Source organism: Sander lucioperca, chromosome 2 (assembly GCF_008315115.2).
Source record: "Sander lucioperca isolate FBNREF2018 chromosome 2, SLUC_FBN_1.2, whole genome shotgun sequence".
Classification (NCBI taxonomy): domain Eukaryota; kingdom Metazoa; phylum Chordata; class Actinopteri; order Perciformes; family Percidae; genus Sander; species Sander lucioperca.
The window spans coordinates 28012042-28033346 of NC_050174.1; the positions used below are offsets into that span (position 1 = coordinate 28012042).

A 21305-nucleotide genomic window follows, 5' to 3' on the forward strand; every position below is an offset into this window, starting at 1 on the left:
AATCGGCCAGTGGGCAGTCGGACTCAATGACCAATCTGATTGGTGGAGTGTAGCCCTTGACTAGCGAATCAGTGCACGAGCTGACAACACCAGTATCTTCTTATTACTAGCCGTGGTATGTTCTTCCGTTCAGCGAGTAATGACAACAACGATCCTTCTTGACTACTATCACCTCTCTCTGATGAAAACAATGACTGATGACAGCGTGCTCTGTGTTTACGAGGTCTACAGAGATGTTCCCTCATTTACGGTTTTCATTTTTTGGGAGACAATACAGCGCCGTCTGCTGTTATGGAGACGTATTACGTATCGTGCACGTGCAAAACGTACGCTCAAGTTGGCGTCGCTTCCGCGTGTGTTCCGAGGCACTTTTTGGACCAACTCAGGGAGACTGATCAGTCCGACGGCCTTTTCTGCCGACCGTCGGCCATCAGGTTGGTGTGTCAGAGCCTTAAAGTGCTCATATTATGCTTTTTGGCTTTTCCCCTTACCTTTATTGTGTTATATATCTTTTTTGTGCACGTTATAGGTTTACAAAGTGAAAGAGCCCAAAGTCCACCCCAAAGGGACTTACCATCTCCAACAGAAAACACTGTTCACTAACTGCTCCAAACAGCTCTATTGTAGTCCAGCCTTTACTTCAGAGACAAACGTGGTCACTTTGGAACACATGTTATAATGCTCACCTAGCTGCTAGCATGGCACGCCCTCATACTCTGCTTCTGACTAGATAGCAGTATTACTGAGCATGTGCGACTCCCAACAAAGATGGAACAGAAGTGAGATGTCTCACTCTGTAGCTAAAACAGAGAGCTCAACACACAGGGTGAAAAGAGGAGCTGCAGCAATGTGCAGTACAACAAAAATATGGTGTTTTCTGAAAATTAAACCACATAAACCTATTCTGGTACAACCTCTAAATACAATTATGAACCTGAAAATGAGCATAATATGAGCACTTTAAAGGGAACTGTTCTGTGGAAGATGTGGGCAACGATAGGAAATATAGTTTTGTTTTTTTGGTTACATCATTCTAAAGTCCCTTTCTGTGTTGAAGACCTGGACGCCCCCAGAGACCTGCAGACAGTGGAGCTGACTGACGAGAGCATCACTCTGGAGTGGAAGAACAGCCAAGCTCCGGTGGACAACTACCGCATCAAGTACGGACCTCTGTCAGGGGTGGAGCACGGAGAGCTGCTCTTCCCCCCGGGACCCAAGGACACCACCCGGGCCAAGATCACCGGTACTGGAGCCCAGACATGCGCACGCACGCACACACACTTACATCTACGGTGCCTGTTTTTGTTAACCCTGTCAAGGAGGTTTAGCATTGAGATTGTAGTTAGTGATGGTGTTGTACTGGACTGCGTTATATTGGGAGGTGTTTCTAATATTTTGTCCCGCTTATGTATGAAAACAGGGTAGTAGTAGAATATAATGTACAACAGCTCCTTTAACTTTCAGCTCAGTAAACATGTCATTGAAGCAAGATCTATGGTGTTGTCAGGTGTACCTAATAAAGTGGCTGCCGAGTGTAAACTGTATAGAGACAGAGCACGTTTAAGTCTCACCCCCACCGGAGGGGGAAACATCTCTCCTCTCTCCATTGACTTGTACTGTGTGAAGGTTTTCTCCTCTTTATTCCGTCTGCTAGCAAACAACAGAAAAACGGCTAAAAGCTGCTGTGTGCTGATATTCACTACCAACCATATAAAGAACCCACAACTAAAATTTTTATAAGCTGCCGACTCAAATGTGTCCGACATTACGTGCGTCAGCCTAACTTACAGACATATAGTAAGCCTAAAAATTTGGATATTTGACTTGGTAACAAAATGCTTGCTGCCAAACGTTGGTCTTCATACAAGCTCAGTTTTTCAGTTGAAGTGTCTTTGGGCAGAACAGTAAACCCAGAGGAGCTCCTGATGTCAACAACTGCTGGGTTGCCAGGTTGTGGCGATGCTAATGTCTATAATGCAGACTAAAGAACTGAACCTCTATTCAGACGACATTTGATATGATCTCATCACATTTTATTAGCATGAGACACACAGAAGCAGTGGCAGTGGGCAGACATGTTTCAGAGTTCAGGGGTTGATTTGGAGTTTGATTCGTTTATGATATTTCTGATGGCAGCTACAGTAAAAAGTCCTGCGCTTTGACAGCATATTCACTGTTCTCATTCCTGTGTCTGCTGTTAGCCCATTACCACTTTGCGTCTAAATGACCCAGCTGAAAAGCCTTGGTGGGAAAGAAATGATTTGTTTATGTTCCTAAACAAGAGTTTGTGGTGCTCCCTGTTTATTGGTCAATGTTATATTTAGCCTGCTCATTTCAAAAATGGGTTACCGTTGTTTTGTGTGGTGAAATGTTTGCCTGCATACAAAAGGCTGACTTTATTAGAAAAGCACCCAGGGGGGTTTGGCATTCAGACTGTAAATGGAATAACACTGCTGCTTGTTTCACTGTGAGATCTTGCTCAAACGAGAGAAGCGGGTGCGTTTTCATCTGTCTGCACCGCTGACAGTAGAAAGCCATGCTTTGAGGCGGATGTGTTTGTTTCTGCACTGTGTGCTGCAGCATGGCAGGATTAGACACCATGAGAAACAAAAAAAGCTTCCAAAAAGGGGCTAATAGTGTCTTTGTCTGGCCCAATTCTTTGTCCTTGGGAGGCCCATCCCATGGAAATAAAGCACTGTGTCCATTCAGCCGACGTCCCACTCTGCTCCACACACACCTCAGCCTCTCACTTCTTTCACACAGTTATTATCTGTAATTGCCTTCACGCTCGTGATTTTATTGGTAATGAGTTTCCTGGCCATTAGGTGTAATTTCATGCTGCAAGACTGTGTGCGATGACCTCTGTGGGAGTTAATAAAGGAATAAGAGGCGATCAGGCCGAGAGGGGGCTTAATTGTAGGTACCAAAGGGCCTCCAGAGCCCGCTGTATCATAGCAAGTAGTGTTTCTGCTCCGCGACAAGGGCCCTATAGATCCATCAATGCAAATACAACACTGATGTGAGCACAGGCTTACCGTGAAATGCAATTAGGCTGCAATCTATTGTTCAACCAAGCCACATGAGAGCGTTTTGTGTTTGCCATAGGCACTGGAGCCATTAGCCAAAACAGCTGGCCACTTGACTACAGAGCCTCCCCAATCGTTCATTTGGTGACACCTCAGTGGAGTTGTACAAACAAAACATGACATTGCTTTTAATTTGTGGATCCTAGTGCTTTGACTTTGCCCTGTTGTGCAGGCCTGAGACCGGGCACCGAGTACGGGATGGGTGTGACGGCAGTGACAGATGAGCGGGAGAGTCTGCCGACGACCACCAACGCAGTCACTGGTAACATGCTTTCACTTCTGTTCTGCTTTTTTCTCTTCTCTTTCAATATTATATGCTAATGCTAATTATTATTTCATTTTCCTTCAGTTTATTGTGTGCTCATGTTTGTTCAGACAGTATGTCATTCTCTCAACCGTTTGTGTTGATTGTGTACTGTAGCTGTGCACACATTAGCTGTCTGTGTTTGTGTTTATCAGTTTACAAAGTAAATTCATAAAGCTCATAAAACTCACACTCATTTTTTGCTCAAGCTGAATAATTCTAAACTGGGGCGGATGCATCTTTGTTGTTTATGTTGTTAGTTTGCGCCACCTCTAACTGCACTAATGCACATTGTGCCTGAAAATACAGTCACACATCAAATCATCGCAGCAATGTACTTCATAAGACTCATCTAAACATAATGTCAAGTTTGGTCCTAGACCCATTGCTCTATAGTATCAAATCTTAATCCTTCATTGACAACTTGTCCTCTGCCTCCCTGACCAGCCCTGGATGCTCCCAAAGACCTGCGTGTTGCTGAAGTGACGGAGACCACCATGATGCTGGAGTGGAAACGCCCGCTGGCCAAACTGGACTCCTTCAGACTGGTTTATGTGTCTGCTGACGGCCATCGAGCTGAGGAGGTGGTCCCAGGCAGCTCGGAGTCCCACACTCTTAGGGGCCTCACACCTGGCATGCTGTACACCATCAGCATCATCGCCGAGAGGGGCCGCAGGACCAGTGCACCCAGCACCATCTCAGCACCAACAGGTCAGCACTGCCAGAAACACACCTCCTGACTTCTGACTCCTGACTCAGCGCTAGTGGTTGACCTTACAGTGTCTGACATATGTGGGAGGAAACAGTGGGAGACAGGGGAGGTTTTTCTGACCCAGATGTCTGGAGGTTGATCTTTGGCAGTTATTCCAACGTGAATATGCTCACATTTCAGATACATTACCCAGACACCATTTCTAACAATAGCTATTTTTGTGCACAATTTTAAAGAGTTGATTAATCCCAACTAAAAAAACACATATTTTCTCATGCACCTCGAGTGGTAGCCCCACATATAGTTTTGGCTTTCCAGAAACACTGTCCTGTAGCATGTCAGACCAAGACCAGTTAAACCAGTTAGACCAGTTGGTCTGGAACCTCTCACTTTATTTTCCATTTCCAGGCAGCATTATCAACGGGTTCTCACCATGTGACGTAGCGCTGAGCGACCAGTGACCAGGTCCGCCAATCACAGCACAGTAGTACCAGCTAATCACAGCACATTAGGGGGGAAGGACTCGGCACAAAGCGGGTGGACAAATGTTAACAGCAGTACAGCTGCAGAGATGAGCTGGCATCAGTTGGTAAATTAACCCTTTGCCAAATCCTGTCAGAAGTACGACAAACACGTCTTTCTGGTCCAGAAAAGCTTGAAGTGCAGCTGATTGTTCCGCCCAGTTTGCTCAATACTGAGCGGTTAGTGGCTTCATCAGATGTGGCCATCTTGGATGTTTTCGAAAACGCCTCATCGGCACTCTTCTGTAAGGTCTTTGCTCAAACATGCCCCATTTTAGATAAATGGTTGTGATTTGGGCATCTCGGGGCAGGCCGTTGGATTTACCAGAGGAACCTCTGGCTGCACTAATGTCTTTACTACAGTATATGGGACAAATGACTATGTATATGGACAGGGTCACTCAGAGTAACAAACCCATTGAGAATGATCAGTTCCCCACCCAGCTCTATTTTAATACCTGTCAGTTAAATTGTTTCAGTTCTACAGCCCACACATTTACTGTTTTGTTTCAGTTTCACTGCTCAGTCTTGTTTCCAGCCACAGCAGCTAGTTTTTTCAGCGATAAGCGATGATAAACCTAATGTTCCCTACCTGTCCAGCACCAAACAGCACACAGTCAGACAACAGCTAAAGAGCCAGCTGGTTGACCAGCACAGAGCTAGCAGGAGAATGAATATTGGAATCAATGTTTGTCAGCTTTTCAGAAACTCCAAATGAATTCATGCTGCTTCCTGTCTGTTGGATCTGTTGGCTAACGCGTTGTATCAACTTTATACAGCTATCAGAAATCAGACGTATGTGATGTTTGAGCTAGTATGGAATTCTGCCTCTCTCCGTCTTAAGAGCAGTGAAAGGAACTGGTCTTTCCTTCCTCCAAGACATGGTCAGAGCCTGCACTCAGACAACATCACTCCTGTACCCTGGAGTCGCTTATCTCGGCCAAGCCTCTTCCACAACTCTTTGCAATCCTGACAGTCATGTCAAAATATCTCAAAATCTGGGCAGATAAAAACTAAATGATCTGCATAGCCAAACACCACGAGGAAGAAAGGGAGCATTTTAGTATCCTTTGGCTGAGCTGACCTCTGAAAACCAAGCAGAGCCTTTGACTGTAGAAGTAGCTCGGCTGAGATATTTAGTGTCCACAGACAGACAGAGGCTCCTCTGTTTCCATGAGCTTAGAGAATAACCATAGGTGCATTTTTTGTCCTTCATTACCACAGCCAAACTGAGGCGATGAATTGAATTCATTGTTAGTGTCTCAATGTAAGTCCCCCCTCAGGCTCATTTATATAGCATGTGGGATTATTTTTCTTTTTTCCATGTTTTTTTTAAACCAAAACAAGAAAAGACAAATGATGGGATCATGGCATATTTCTCGTGCTGCGGTCAGGCTACCTCCAAGCCAAATATTTCACAAGTAAATCTTCCAGTTATGCAACAAGTGCACATTAAATGCATGGCCACGGGCAAAAATCGATATGGCATGCGGGAAAAGTTGGTGAGCTTCAGAATAACTCTCTTTTTTGCAATTTTTGGATTGCACGCTGCCAAGAACAACAGAATACAGACCTGTGTGTGTGTGTGTGTGTGTGTGTGTGTGTGTGTGTGTGTGGACATATGTGCAGCCCGCACAATGTTCATTCATGTGATAATTGTTGGCGTGAGCCCCGCTCCCCTCTGGTTCGTGCTATTTGACCACGATGAACTGCGGCTCTGTCAGATAAAAGGCCACATGCTGGGACTCCTGTTAAAACATTGTCTCCAAAATCAGCAGCCCTCTAATCCACAGCCCGGCCGATCTGCAGCCTTTATCGTCTCCAGACACGTAGTACAAACACTGATCGTACTCGCTTTTTTTTTTTTTTTTTTTTTTATACCTTTATTTAACCAGGAGGTCCCATTGAGATTCAGAATCTCTTTTACAAGAGAGACCTGGCCAAGGTAGCAGCCAAATCACACAAATGCATACATAACAAACACCAAATTACATTTTCACGATAAAAGAAGTACAAAATGTTAAAAATAAAAATATAAAAACACAATGAGACTCTTAAGAAAAACAAGAACATGTCTCCATCACAACACTCTTTACAGTAGTTTTAAATTCATTTATGGACATAAGCTGACATGGCTTTACAGGAGGGAATGAAGGAGAGGGGAGGGGTTTGGGTTGTGCCTGCCGATCACAGAAAGAAGAGCTGTTAAGTGACCTGCTGAGAATCAATACCAAGCCAAAATGTGCTTGAAAATTAAAATACAGAATTAAAAAAAAGAAAACAAACTGATGTAATTCAAATTCTGAAATCAAGAGACAAAAACCAGGATTATCATAATGTACAGTAATCAGCTGACTGAAGAGCTGTGCTCGGGGAACAGCAGACGTGGACATGATAACGGCTTCAGCAGTCCTAACATCCAGTGCCCATATTTGTGCCAATGAAGAAATTGCACAAACCTGCTGTTGTACTCAAACTGCTATTATATCTTTGATATGTTGTATGTTTGATCACCAGTGTCGGTCAATTTATACATCTATTGCCATCATTTTTGGAATTATGTTGGGATGTCTTACTTTATAAGATGATAGTGCATTGACAGCTGATTCTCTGCGGAGAAAAACAGAGAAGATAGAGCATGTAAAAAGCCAGATCATTGTCCTGCATGCCCTGACGTGATCTGTGCAGCAACGACTTTGCCTGGGTTAGAGAAGACAAACACACGTGTAGTGCTGTAATATGATATGAATGAGTGTGTATCAAATGGCAGATATCAGCATGAGAATGCGATATCTCAGGAGAACATTTGATATAGTCATGACACACATCTTCATCTTCATGTGAAGTCGGGCTTAAAGGGTTGGTTTACTCAAAACTCTGAAATGAGCCTTGGTGGTGTCAAGCCACAGCTCAATCAAATGGAGAAGGATCACATTTTGTTTGTGATGCTCACAGCACTGAAAAATGCAAACAGCAGCGTCTCTTTCCAGAAACAGAAGACAGCCCCTTTACTCTGGATGATAGAACTTGCAGCTCTCTGTTTTTAGTGAAACTACGTTCTACTGAAGAGAAAGTTTGTAGGAACATTTGTGACAGCATGTTTCTGAAAAGAAAGGTTGCTGTTGACCTTTTTTCCCCAAGTCATTTTGTAATGTCAGCACCACAAATGGAATTCCATTCACCTCCATTGTACTGGGGCAGAGGCCTCGGGCCAATAATACCAGAACATATCAACACGGCTACATACCTCTGCTTAAGTGGTGGTGGTGAAAACACCTGTTTCCTATTAAAAGGATATACTGCCTTGATAGGCATTGGAAAGCTAGCTAAAAGGAAATTTTAGCTAGCTAAAAATGATTTCAGCTAGCTTCTTTAACAAGAGTGTTTCCCTTTACTTTCCCCAATGTGTAGCTTAGAACTTCTTAAAATACTTTTAGCCCAATAATTTTTTGTCTTAAGGCTAATGACCCTATTTATCTTATATATATATATATATATATATATATATGTAAAAAAACATGAAATACATGGTTTATAACACAGTATAATGTAGTTGTTTTTAAGTCTTTATTAATTTACAGTATGTGCGAGGATGTTTACCTTCTCATATGAAGACAGTGTTTTCCTGTATTGTCGTTGATTATGTCTTTGCAGCAGCCTTCACTTATGGGTGTGCACAGGAGGTGACAAATACATAATATTATGCACTTATATCTGCTTACAACTACATGATAGTGTGTTAGAAAGCATGTATAACATGTGTATATGTTGTTTATATAGCACTAAGTCTTTTTACTGCAACTTCAGGAGAACAGTTTGCAGCTGTGAACACAACGCTGACTCAAATCCTCCCCACACTACAGGGCCAGGAACTCATCAGACTATCACACAGTAAATGCACCTCATTGTCCATATGAGCTCTTATAACCCCCCCTCCCCCATCCCCCCATCACACTACTATTGTCTACACTCTGCCATACAGTGAGGAGAGGATAATGGCAGCCTTGATGTTTACCTACACCATCTCTTTCCACTCTCCTCTCTGAATGCTTGCACACTCAGCTCCCCCCCCCTTCCAGGCGGCTGCGCGAGGCTCTGCATGGCCCCCCCATAACTTTGAAGTGGACGGCGTACTTCTGCCATACCGGTCGGGCTACGCTGCACCTTCAAATGTTAATGGCTCATTCACAGCCATTAATGCACACGAGCTGCATCAGCATGTCTGCCTGCTGCTTTCTATCTTTAAGTCTTCCTATTATATGGTAATACAGAGGAGATGGGTATAGGCAGCCACTGATAATGAGGCTGGGTTTTCCCTCTGGCCTTCCCTTATTTCCACTACAGACAAAGTGAAGGCCTTTTGTCTTGACAGCAAAATGAATTGATTGAAATACAAATGAGAGCTCTTCATCAATGTCTGACCATTTTTTGCTGATATTGTCAAGGAGGGCTCATCCACTGTCCTTGTTTGTTAGTACACTGTTGTCACCAAGAAATGAAACCCAAGAATGTGTACCTTTTGTGTTGTAAGGTTAGACCGACATATGGAGCCAATTCTAGATTTTTGAACATTTAAAACTGCTGGTGTAAAGACGAGTTTCAGTCCAAAACAGTCCAGGATCGGCTGTGACAAACCTGTGTTGGTCTAACCTTTTGTCCTCATTCTGTATGTCTGTCCCAGTCCTGTAACTCTATGTTGATGTGTTTGTCATCACCCAGAGGATGAGAAGCCTGTGGTGACCAACGTCACCGTCAGCGACGTATCGTGGGACAGCTTCCTCCTGTCCTGGTCTGCTGAGGACGGGGCATTGGAGGCCTTTCTGATCGAGGTTACCGATGCAGAGACGGGCGCTGAGTGGCAAAACCACACGGTGCCCGCCGATGCTCGCAGCCTGGCTATCTCTGGCCTCTCCTCCACCACCTGGTACAGGGCCAGTCTGTATGGGGTGTTCAGGGGGGCCCTCTTAGACCCGGTCTTTGCAGACACCATCACAGGTATCAACGCTGAGGCTCGCTCTTTCCTTTGTTTCCTTCTTCTTCTTCTGCAAACAGTGCATTAACCACTGTTTTTCCATGTGGACTTTCTAAGGAGCAGATTCTTGTCGTTGTCAAAAGATGTTTGTCTATTCAGCTCTGGTGTGGTTCACTTTGACATTACATTGACTCTAACAGGTGCTACAGAAACACTTGTTGATGTTTGGTTGTACACTGTCAGACTTCAATTAGCGCTATCAATTTTCATGTCTTAATGAGTTAACTCTGCCACTTTCATTGGCTATAACAGATATTAAATGATTTCAAGAATATTCTCAAAAAAGTGATCCAGCGAAATAACTGGAAGCAAAGAGATCTAAATTTGACAAATCTTTGTGACTGAAATCGTGTTTATGCTGCACTTGTAGGGATGGAGGCTGGTTTTGTCCATCTAACTGCTCCCATTTTCTGAGCACATACTGTTTGTATAAAGAGAATCTTCCAGCTTTTGTGGTGGAAGATATTCTTCACTGGGTTAACATCCATTCAGCCAAGTTCACAATCCAAATAGCCTAACAACACCGTCTCATCAGCCATCCATCATGCACATATCCCTTCCTTTGATGCAGGAAAATGGGCTAACACTCACCAACACAAAACCCATTCAGTCTATATGAGCCCAGCCACAGATACGTGTTTGATCCACCTTTAAGCTGTCAGTCTGCCTGTTGGGACGAGTCCAGCCTACAGCAGCACCTGGTCTGTCATGTGAACAGGCAGGAACTTATAAAAAGGTTCAGAGTGCTGTGAAACTGGGACACAACAGGTGCTCTAGTTCCACACCCACCACACCAATCACAGTCATTACCCACGGTTAACATGCTGTGGATTACAGTATGTGCCTAAAGAGTGGGTTGTAAACAGTGAAACCAAAATCTGCTAATGACGCCTTGTAATGGCCTCTGAACACCTTCACAAATAAAGCAAAACACCCTCACCGTCACCCTATGAAACATAAAAAATAAGCAGTTTTGGGGTTTTTTTTTCCTTTAAATATCCTTTAGCATTTCACTGACGAGGATCAGTCAAGTGGAAGAAAGATGGGAGGACTGACAGAGGACAAAAAAAAAACCCTGAGGCGCTTTTGTCACTTTGTGTGAGGCCTCTCTTCTGTATGCATCCCCAGTTCCCTCAAGTCTTCATTCTCATGCTGCCACTGCCCCTGGGCTCTGGTGCTAGGGTGCCAGGGGCTTCTGGGGCCACGCAGAATATGGCATGTGCTCAACACGGCCCATTGTCTGCATGCTAATGGCTGGTGAAACCATCTTAACATTTTTCATTAGCATCTCTTAATCCATAAAACATTCCAACTAGTGAATACAAGTGCTGACTAATTTGATTATGTGATGCACGGTGGTCATCGTTGGTCTACTGGAGGTAGACGTTGTGGGGGAAATAAAGTCCTCTGAAAAGGGAGTGAGGAAACTTGGGTTTTATACAACAAATGATTGATGGAACCACAAAGAGATGTGGACGGCTCCCAGAACAAGCTCCACTCAGTTGTGATTCGTAACACCACAAGCTGCTCTTGTAAAGTTATCAGGCGAGACTGGAACCAGCTTGGCCTTTCGCTTGCAGACCCCCTTTTCAGCAGGTTAGCTGGCGCCGGCACGGACCTCCTCCAATAACAGGCTGCCTTTTGTGAGCGGGGATTGTGTTCCCTCAGGTCTTGGGGGTGTGAAGGGATATGGAGTAGAGGGGTAGAAGGGGTGGTGGTGCGAGGGTGAAAACAGTAGCAAGCTAGCACATGTTAGCTGATGGATGTGGCCCTCCCTCTCTTCCACTGACCAACTAAAGCCGCCCGGCGGCTAATGAAGAGTGACAGCTCCCTGGGATTTGTCTGCTCTGCTTCTCATTTCCACCACTTCTTCTCGCAACAAATGCCTCATGCCTTTTTCCTCACAATAAAAAGGGGTTTCAGGCTAGTTCAAGGACCCCTGAGACCCTTGCATTTGGTCTAGTGTTTTAATGATCAGTGGTGCTGTGCTTTATCGCAGCTTTCCTGAGCTCACTTATATCTGCTTCTATCCCGGTGCTTTTAAAAGCTCTGTCTGGTCTGTGGATTCATCTGTGCTGCTACTGGAAGTTTCTCCAGCTAATTAGCTTCGGCCGACTCATGCTCTGCACAGACACAGCTTTTTCTCCAACAGCTATAGACCCCTGTTGTCTCACAGCCTCTCTTCCTATCACTGCCATTATTAGCTGCTGCTAATGACTGCTTAACTACCAGCTTTTGCACTGTAGGCTACTGCACTGCACTTTTCTAAGAGAAGCAGCTGTAGTTTGACAAAGCCTTTTTACTTTGAAATTCCTGGGATTGCACAAGAATAAGATTCATCAGACCAGGGCTGTTACTATTTCAAAAAATAAAGTTTGAATGAATTTGAAGAAATTGGTAAAAGCCAAGGAGGAGTAAACAGGCCATTAGAGAGGAAGCAAAGAGAAAAGTCAGAGCTGCTGACTGACTAGCAGGTATCTCAGCTCCAGTAGCACAGCTACTAGCGCTGTGAGTGATAGTAGTAGTTAATCTCTTAGAACAAAATATTTTGCAGAGACGCACCTATTTATTTTGCAGTGCCTTTAAAGTTGTTACCGTTATCAGTGGTGCCTCCAATGCCTTACAATTTCATCAATGGTATTGAATCCAAAATGCTCACGTTACTTCTCAGATGGTTTGGTGATTATCCATAAAGAACAGTTATAGCCCAGGACAATAATAGCCCAGTTCAATGGGTTGAGTTAGACAGACATAGGAAGTCCAAGCTTCAGCCTGTTGTCTTAAACACTCTGATCTTTTCATTCAAGGAGACTGTTAAAAATTGGATGGGGAATATTTTTCTCATGTTCAAACAGTAGTTTGAATTTTGAATAAAAAGTGGCAGCCCTAGGTCAGACTAATGCATTGTTTAACTACCAGTTTTCCATCTTACTAACCACCGTGGCTTTGAAAGGCCAGTTGAGGCTCAACAACCTGAAGTTTTTCTTCCTTCTGTGTTTTTAACCAGATTGCTGTAAAACTCTTCTCTTTCCGCTCTGCAAACTCAGGTTCTGATGCTGAGCTTTTTATGTAACCAACACTGACATTTACACTGATAAACTCTCTTTCGCTGCCATGTTCCTCAAATGTCAAAGCACACTGACTTTCCCCTGTCACTCAGAGGCCGAACCGGAGATGCAGACTCTCCTCGTCTCCGACGTCAATCCTGAGAGCTTTAGGCTGGCCTGGACGGCTGAAGAGGAAGCCTTCGACACCTTTGTCATAATGGTCAGCCAGGCCGAGGGCCCAGGCCAACCAAGAGAGCTGGTGTTGGGAGGCGAGGAGCGGAGCACAGCTATCACAGATCTCACCGAGGACACCGAGTACAAAATCGAAATCTTTGGGCTCATTTTGGGAAGAAGCTCCAAGTCTGTAATGGAGTGGGTGAGAACAGGTACACGGTGAAGGGATGGAAAAGAGAAATCAGAGCTGTGAACTGAAACTCTGCACTGGTCTTGTCAGCGTGGTCAATGTGTAGTGATGTCGTATCTTGTCACTTTTGTCTTCTATGGTAACAGCATGAAAACATGATCATTAACACCTGTGTTCTGACGTTTTGTCTACTAACCTGTTAACAGTGTTGTGCCACTGTATTCATCTGAGGCACTTAACACTGCAAAAAAGGGTTATCTTTAGAAAGTAATCCGTTTTAATGATGATGGTTTACATGGCTGCGTTATGTGCCTTGAGTCAGATGCTATGTGTTGGGGTGTCTGTCAGTGCTCCTGATTGGTTTACAGCAATATCAGAGAGCACATAAGTATCACAAGATGGTCTGAATGTTAACCCAACCTTAAATAAATATATATGTGGATAAATAACAATGTCTACTTAAAGATGCTGAACATCTTCACATATGAGCCAAACAGCTTCAACCCAAAATTATTAGAAAGGCTTTGAAATGTCATATCACCCCCCACCCCCCTCCACCACCCACCCACCTCCCAAAGAAATGTACTCAGCTCTTTAAGCTCTTTACTCCGCTTCTTTGATTGTGTTGTCTCTGTCCGGTCGTCCTCCCAAATGTTGTCTTTGACTGCCTGGCCCCATGTGTCCGGGTCGCTCTTTGTAAAGTGTGCTTTGGGGGGGGGGGGTTGTCTGTGTCACACAGAACGGGTGTGTGTCCCCTGTACTCCCTGGGGGTAAGGCTTTACTCTTGGGTTGCGTGGCGCATGTTTCACTTTTGTGTTGCCATGAAATGGGGGCAAGTTAATCTCCTCAGGTCTGTCACGCGAGATACTGTGGCTCGCTGTTAGCCAGGAAGGGTCCCACCGTCAGCCGGGCCTCCCCAGGCCCCTTTTGTCTGTCTACCTCGCTCTCTCTTACATACTCTCTTTCACTTCTTAACGCGTGCCTTTCAGTGGTGGATCTGCCTTGGCTACAATAACATGTTATTCATGTGTGTCTTTTCTTGTCTTCTGTTAATTCTGAAGCAGAGCCACTAATATATGTAAATGTATTGGCTGATGTGACAGACATACCGTATGTTCTGTTTCCCTGTCCTCGCCAGTCCTAAAAAGCACACAACATATCAACTAAAGCTATATTTTCTCTGTGTTTGCCCCTTTCTTGCTGTGTCTGTCTTGTTTGTGCCAGATGTGGGTCCACCCAAGGGTTTCCGCTTCTCTGATGTCACCGACACGTCGGCCACCGTTCACTGGGTGGTTCCCAGAGCTCGGGTGGACAGCTACAGGGTCACCTATGTGCCTGCTCATGGAGGTCAGTGTCCTGCAAAACCACTGCCACTGTCACTTGATTAACAAGACTGAACAAAACTGTAAAACAAGTAAAAAAAGTAAGCATTTACAACATAAAGATTTAGCCCGTAGCACTATTAGTTTTATCTTCCAACCAGGGAAGTATATTCCAGTTTATGAATGACTTCATAGCTAGTATGGACATTCCCCCTGCTGTATTATTGCTGACCTATCAATCAGTTGAGTCCTCCATCATTTGCAGGGCTAACTTTTTTCTCCAATGATAGACTGCTTCTGCCCCCTAGTGATGGGTTAAAGGTACTTCTTCTGAATGAGGAGTGAGAGGTCCAGAGCAAATGAAAATTTAGTTCATGACTACCATTGTGATATCTAAATATATTAATGGATATCGCCAAATGATGTCATTCAGCCCCTTCAGATCAGCATCCACTGGAATGAAAATGCAGCCTACTGTTCTAAGATTTGAATTGAACTATTCTATTTAACCCATACATGTCAAGTTCCCTTATAAGTTGCTAAGTAACAGAGAAAGATATGGCACAAAAGTGTCAAAAGCTGGAACAGGAAGTTGATGAAGAATTGTTTTCACCTTTTAAATATCAATTTATATCCACGCAGACCTCACTCTCTGAAGATACTGGAGTCATAATAAAAGTACATTAGCAGATGTGGAGAGCACAGTTCCATGAGAAGGCAGCTGGCTCAACATTAATCTAATCTAAGACGGTTTATGAAGTTAACACAATTATAAAAAACGTTTCTTATATAACAGGTAATCGTTTAAGATGATATTAATACTTGATCTATCAAGTACATTCCATCATATTTTACTTTTAGAATATACAGCTATAAACCTGATGCTGACCAAAATAGACTGTGAACCCTAACTGGCCTTTAAAATACATGTAAACCTGTAAAATACAAAAATAGAGACGAAACTTCTAAAATGACTCAACATTTGTTGTAGGCCTACTCATGTATATAACACAAAAATAACTTAAGCAACAATGAATGGGAACATCTACTATAATGTTTACATTGTATCAGTTGAGTTTAATGGACTATGACTAATGAGATGCACCCTCCTCTCAATGTGAGCCAAGATTCTGTGGGGTGGAAAAGAAGCAGGTCATCAGGGTACACTGTGAAAAATCAAGTCCAGCCAAACTTCTGATATCTTAACTTGTTGTTTGGACTTCCAGGTAATGCTAAGACTCTGACAGTGGACGGCTCGGAGTCTCAGACTGTGCTGCCCAACCTGACCCCCGGGGTCACTTATGAGGTCACTGTAGTCGCTGTCAAGGGTCAAAGGGAGAGTGAGCCTGGATCAGACAGCGTCACCACCGGTAGGACACACACACACACACACACACACACACACACACACACACACATTCATCCTCTTAAAGCTCCATACAAACATGTATATTTGCCTAAATTTGTCAGTTTTATGATACTGGATTAATGTGTGTGTGTGTGTGTGTGTGTGTGTGTGTGTGTGTGTGTGTGTTTCTGTGTGTGTGTGTGTGTGTTTCTGTGTGTGTGTGTGTGTGTGTGTGTGTGTGTGTGTGTGTGTGTGTGTGTGTGTGTGTGTCACAGCTCTGGATAAACCCCGTGGTCTGACTGCAGTCAATATCACAGACACTGAGGCTCTGCTGCTCTGGCAGCCCGCCATCGCCACTGTAGACGGCTACGTCATCACCTACAGCGCAGACTCTGGTATGTAGTGCACTGCACACAGGCACGAACACACCATCAAACACAGACAATACTTATAGATATATGCATAAACACACATGCTGTGCATAAAAAAGCCTTTTTATCTCTCTAATAAATCGGGAAGCTTCTGTATGTGTGTGTGTGTGTGTGTGTGTGTGTGTGTGTGTGTGTGTGTGCGTGTGCGTGCATACATGCATGTGTGTGTGTGTGTGTGTGTGTGTGTGTGTGTGTGTGTGTGTGTGTGTGTGTCTTTGAAATATCTCATGAACCGTTCATCCAATCTACTTCACACTTGGTTTCCTGGGTACCCAATGAACTTGACGCTAGTGTGGACCACTGATTAGCTTACAATGCTAGTATTCGGGGCACAGGGAACGTAAAAACAAATCGCTATTTATACCACTAAAAAGGCTCAAAATATCACCAAACTTCAACGGTAGCATAATGAGGGTCCCTACATGTTAACAGAAGCATTGAGAACTTTGTAAGTGTACAGACAGTTTATTGAAAAGATAGATTATAAAGACACTTGCGTTCATGTTTACATGCCGCCGCCGTCTTGGAAACCAGTCATGACTTACAGCTGGTGATACAAACTAAAATCAAAAGCAATTTGCTCAATATATCTGGTATATATCCGGTCCGCGCTAGCTTCTTTCAAGCTCCAAACTCATTCGATTAGCATGAAAACATGTCCCAGAGAGCAACAGAGTGGGTACACATCTGTTATTACCCTAGGTTTGTTTTGCGCCAGAATTGTCCTTTAACTCGGATCATTTCACTTAGAGGAAACTCAATCAAAAGTATTTTTGCTGACACTAGATCGTATTGACACTATATCATATTAAGTTGCTGTGAGCTGTAAATTCATAAATGTCTGTGATTACTCCACATTTTAATTGTGATATTTTGTGAATAAATTCTGAATCTGCCACGTCTGTCATGTAAATGTGGTAGTACAAAGTTTTTCTTTGAAGTAGGAGTACACAGTAAGTCAGTAGTAGGCTATACAGTGTGGTTGCTAAGTGCTTTGGGGTTCTTCTGTAAGTCATTTTGGGGTACAATGGTTCTGGAGAAAGCTTCAAGCAGCACTACCACAGGCCAAGCAATCGGCCCGTTCCAAACTGGCACATTTTGAACGGCACTGTACTAGTTGAAAAAAATGTGGATTCATGATGGAGATGCTAAAATAATGATCATTAGATGATCTTTACTGCCTTTCAATGAATATCTAATGAGAAGGAAGGAATGTTGATTACCTTATATCTGAGTGAGACAACAGGGCCAATGAGCAGATTGAAATAAAAGAGTGCTATCTGTCAGAGACATCAGTCCAATCCAGTGGGCTCCCTTCCTAACAGTCGGCTTCTCTGCGCTCTGTGTCGTTGCAGTGGCTCCAGTAATGGAGCGCGTGTCAGGAAACGTAGTGGAGTTTGAGATGAGCTCTCTGACACCTGCCACGCACTACACTGTGAAGGTCTATGCTGTGAGGGACCTGGCCAAGAGTGCAGCCACCACCACTGAATTCACCACTGGTGAGAATTCCTGCTTAGAAGTTGATTTTAGCTTCACTGATTCAAACCAAATCAAAAATATAGTCAAAGCAGTCAAGTGGGTTTTTTTATTGTAACTACAAAGTGTATTTTAATCTGAACCAAAAGTGCATGATGCCAAAGCGATGTCATGTAGAAATATGTGAATGAAAGCCTAATTAAAACATGAATGACATCACAAAGAGGCGCTTTAACAGCTGATAGAGAAACTGATGTTGGTAAAATATGAAGAGATCTAAATGGCTGTTGTGTTTTTAGACGTGGACGCCCCTCAGGACCTGGCAGCCAGTAACATTCAGACAGAGAATGGTATGCTGACATGGAAGCCACCTCGCGCTGACATCACCGGATACATCCTCAGCTTTGAGTCGGCAGACGGCGTTGTCCGTGTGAGTGGACACCAGACCTCCACACATTTAGGACTGCATTCAATCTTTACAATGTGTTTAGGAACCCCATTTTTTCCCCATGTTTCCTCCTTCAGGAGGTGGTCCTGAGTCCCAACGCTGTCTCCTATAACATGGCTCAGCTCAGCGCCTCCACAGAGTATTCAGTCAAGCTGCAGGCCATCGCTGGTCCCAAGAGAAGCCGAGTCATCACTACTGTCTTCACCACCAGTGAGTATTTTTAATACAGTAACACTTCACAATAAGGTACACAAAAAAATAGGTAGTTAATGATTAGTTACTGTTTTTGAAAGAGTAACAAATGATTAGTTACTGTTTTTTTCAGAAGGGTAGTTACTGTTTTTTGAAAGAGTAACTAATCATTCGTTACTCTTTCAAACAACAGTAACTAATCATTAACTACCTATTTTTTGTGTACCTTATTGTAAAGTGTTACCAAATACGATTAATAATGCATTGGGAGGGCAAATTCATAAAACCCTAATGGCATAGATCCTTGGTAGGTCCTGGGTGGGTGCTGGGTAGGTCCTGGGTGGGTGATGGGTAGGTCCTGGGTGGGTGCTGGGTAGGTCCTGGGTGGGTGATGGGTAAGTGATGGGTGGGTGCTGGGTGGGTGATGGGTAGGTCCTGGGTGGGTGATGGGTAGATCCTGGGTGGGTGCTGGGTGGGTGATGGGTAGGTCCTGGGTGGGTGCTGGGTGGGTGATGGGTAGGTCCTGGGTGGGTGATGGGTAGGTCCTGGGTGGGTGCTGGGTAGGTCCTGGGTGCGTTATGGGTAGGTTCGCGGTGGTTCACTTTCCTCCCACATTCCAAAGACATTTAGACTGTGAGATTGTGTTCATTTATCTATGATGTTATCCTTGTGGTGGACTGGTGTCCAGGGTGTACCCTGCCTCTCCCCCAAAGCATGCTGGGTGGCCCCAGGTGAGTCTGTGCCTGCAGCCATAACAGTAGCCAAAGTGATCTGGCAATCCCTGTGCACCCTGCACACAGTGCAGTCAGACTACAGTATGAGGATCATTTTGCAGCCCCATCCCGTCTCCCTCGTTACAGATCGTGTGTAGTCCACTGTGTTGATTAGTCCATCATATCATGTGTTGTGTGCTTGTGTTTGTAGCTGGTGTACTGTACAGACACCCCAAGGACTGCTCCCAGGCCCTTCTGAATGGAGACACCTCATCAGACCTGTACACCATCTATCTGGGTGGCGATGAGAGCCAGCCCCTCCAGGTCTACTGCGACATGAGCACTGATGGAGGTGGATGGATCGTAAGTCACTGGCTATACTTGCATAGCCAGCTCTATCTCCACAGCGCTGTAGAGTAAGGTCTTGCTACACCACAGATGCATTCTGGGAGATAGGAGAAAAAAACGCTCTGGGTTGTTTTTTGTTGCATTTCTTCAACCAATCTCGGGAAGGAACTTGTTTTGGTGGAACATTTAAAGAAAACTCCACATCCAATATTAAATGAAGTTAACTGTTGACACAATCCAGTAACGTGAGCTATTTAAATTAGCTGATACATGGTTAAACCTCATTGGCATATACCAGTGTATCTCCGTGTGTACTTCATCCACAGTAATTGTGATTCATTTCTCTGCTGATGTTTGAGTCTACGCTCTGCTGTGCCTCTGTATGCCATTCAGTTTGGATGTATAAGCATTTTTGTCAAACAAATATCCATGATATTTTTAAGCTTGTTTGGCTTAGACATTCTCATTTTGTTTTGAACCTATATATAACAGTGTAATATAATGTCAGATATATTTCAAATACAGCTCACTTGATGTGGTGACCTATTGTCTTTCTCTTTCAGGTGTTCCTCCGACGACAGAGTGGTAAACTGGAGTTTTTCCGCAACTGGAAGAATTACACAGCTGGCTTTGGTGACATGAACGATGAATTCTGGCTGGGTAATTTAATCATCAGATAGACAAAGATATGGACATACAGTACATGAATATGTTCAGCATCCATTGTTTTCAGTGGCATTGCATTCCATGGCTTGATTTGGACCGGAATAGTTCTGGTTCAGTGATTCACTTAATTATAATAATTGTTATGTTATAATTTGAATAAAACATATTGAATAATGGAATGAAATAGATACACCTTGAAACATGAAAAAGAATGTATTATCTGATAATAATAATAATAATCTTATCAAAGCCATCAGTGGCTCGTTGTCATTGCTGTCCGTCCAACTTATATAGAATGTCCTCTCTCACTCAGGTCTTTCCAACCTGCATAAGATCACAGCTGGAGGTCAGTACGAGCTGCGAGTGGACCTGAGAGATAAGGGAGAAACAGCCTCTGCCCAGTATGACAAGTTTTCCATCTCCGAACCCCGGACCCGCTACAAAGTCCACGTAGGAGGATACAGTGGAACAGCAGGTAGCGCTGACTTCTGCAGCCTGCAGACCCATTGGTGCCTACTGAAGGCACACATATGCTAAAACAGCTTACAGATACTGTATATATTTGGGAAAAACGTTCAGTCATTTCCTAAAACAGCTGTTCGCTGTAGTTTTTATCAAAAGTTACTCAAACAGGAGGACATTGTGACTTTGTGACTACTTTCAGCGACAGATTAATCCACATTTGGTAATGCAACAGTGTGGCACACTGATGGGTTTTTATGATCAATCCGGCTGTAACCCACACACAGCACCTGTAATAATAAAATAATAATAAAAAATAAAGATATTCCCTTATTCTTTAACTTTTATTATCACAATGAACAATAAGATATAAAACAACACTTTTCGTGAAAAGGATACAAACATGCATTACACAGCTACATTAAACATCAACCTCTTTTAAAAAAATAACTGGGATTGAAATAAGATTTTACTATTCCAATCCTCTCTATAGTTAAGGCTGTTTGAGAGACATGCATCCTTTATTTCCCTGTGCTCCCGGCTGACCCCTGACCACCCGGTGATATGTCTGGGTTCATTAGGGACTGTACACAAGATGTGTTCTGTAGGGTTGGATGTCATGGTGCAATGTGTGTTTGCCAAAATGAAATGGTAAACTGAGTAAAGTATTTATGTATATATGGTCTACTGTTATCTTAGCTAACACATCATGTTTCCTATGATTGTTCTGTGAAGAGGTGTGGTTTGTCCATTTTTACATCATTCATCAAATTTACTTTGAATTTGTTATGATTTAGATTTAATACATTTGTGGAGACACTTCTTGGTTAGGG

The 21305-nt window shown here is 43.6% G+C and overlaps 1 protein-coding gene across 7 annotated transcripts in view; it reads left to right on the plus strand.

Annotated features, from left to right (window-relative positions):
- Positions 1-21305, plus strand: part of LOC116050407 (tenascin-like) — a 94914-nt gene that overhangs the window by 68644 nt on the left and 4965 nt on the right. For 3 of the 7 annotated variants that reach the window (XM_035995802.1, XM_031300424.2, XM_031300426.2), the window contains exons 8-21: positions 1058-1243; positions 3259-3348; positions 3838-4101; positions 9343-9618; positions 12816-13088; positions 14291-14413; positions 15615-15758; positions 16012-16131; positions 17523-17666; positions 17943-18073; positions 18169-18301; positions 19208-19359; positions 19908-20004; positions 20324-20485. In XM_035995802.1, coding sequence (XP_035851695.1) covers positions 1058-1243; positions 3259-3348; positions 3838-4101; positions 9343-9618; positions 12816-13088; positions 14291-14413; positions 15615-15758; positions 16012-16131; positions 17523-17666; positions 17943-18073; positions 18169-18301; positions 19208-19359; positions 19908-20004; positions 20324-20485 — 2295 coding nt within the window. The remainder of the gene's footprint in view (positions 1-1057; positions 1244-3258; positions 3349-3837; positions 4102-9342; positions 9619-12815; positions 13089-14290; positions 14414-15614; positions 15759-16011; positions 16132-17522; positions 17667-17942; positions 18074-18168; positions 18302-19207; positions 19360-19907; positions 20005-20323; positions 20486-21305) is intronic. The other 4 variants (XM_031300427.2, XM_031300430.2, XM_031300428.2 and 1 more) reach the window with 2 other exon arrangements.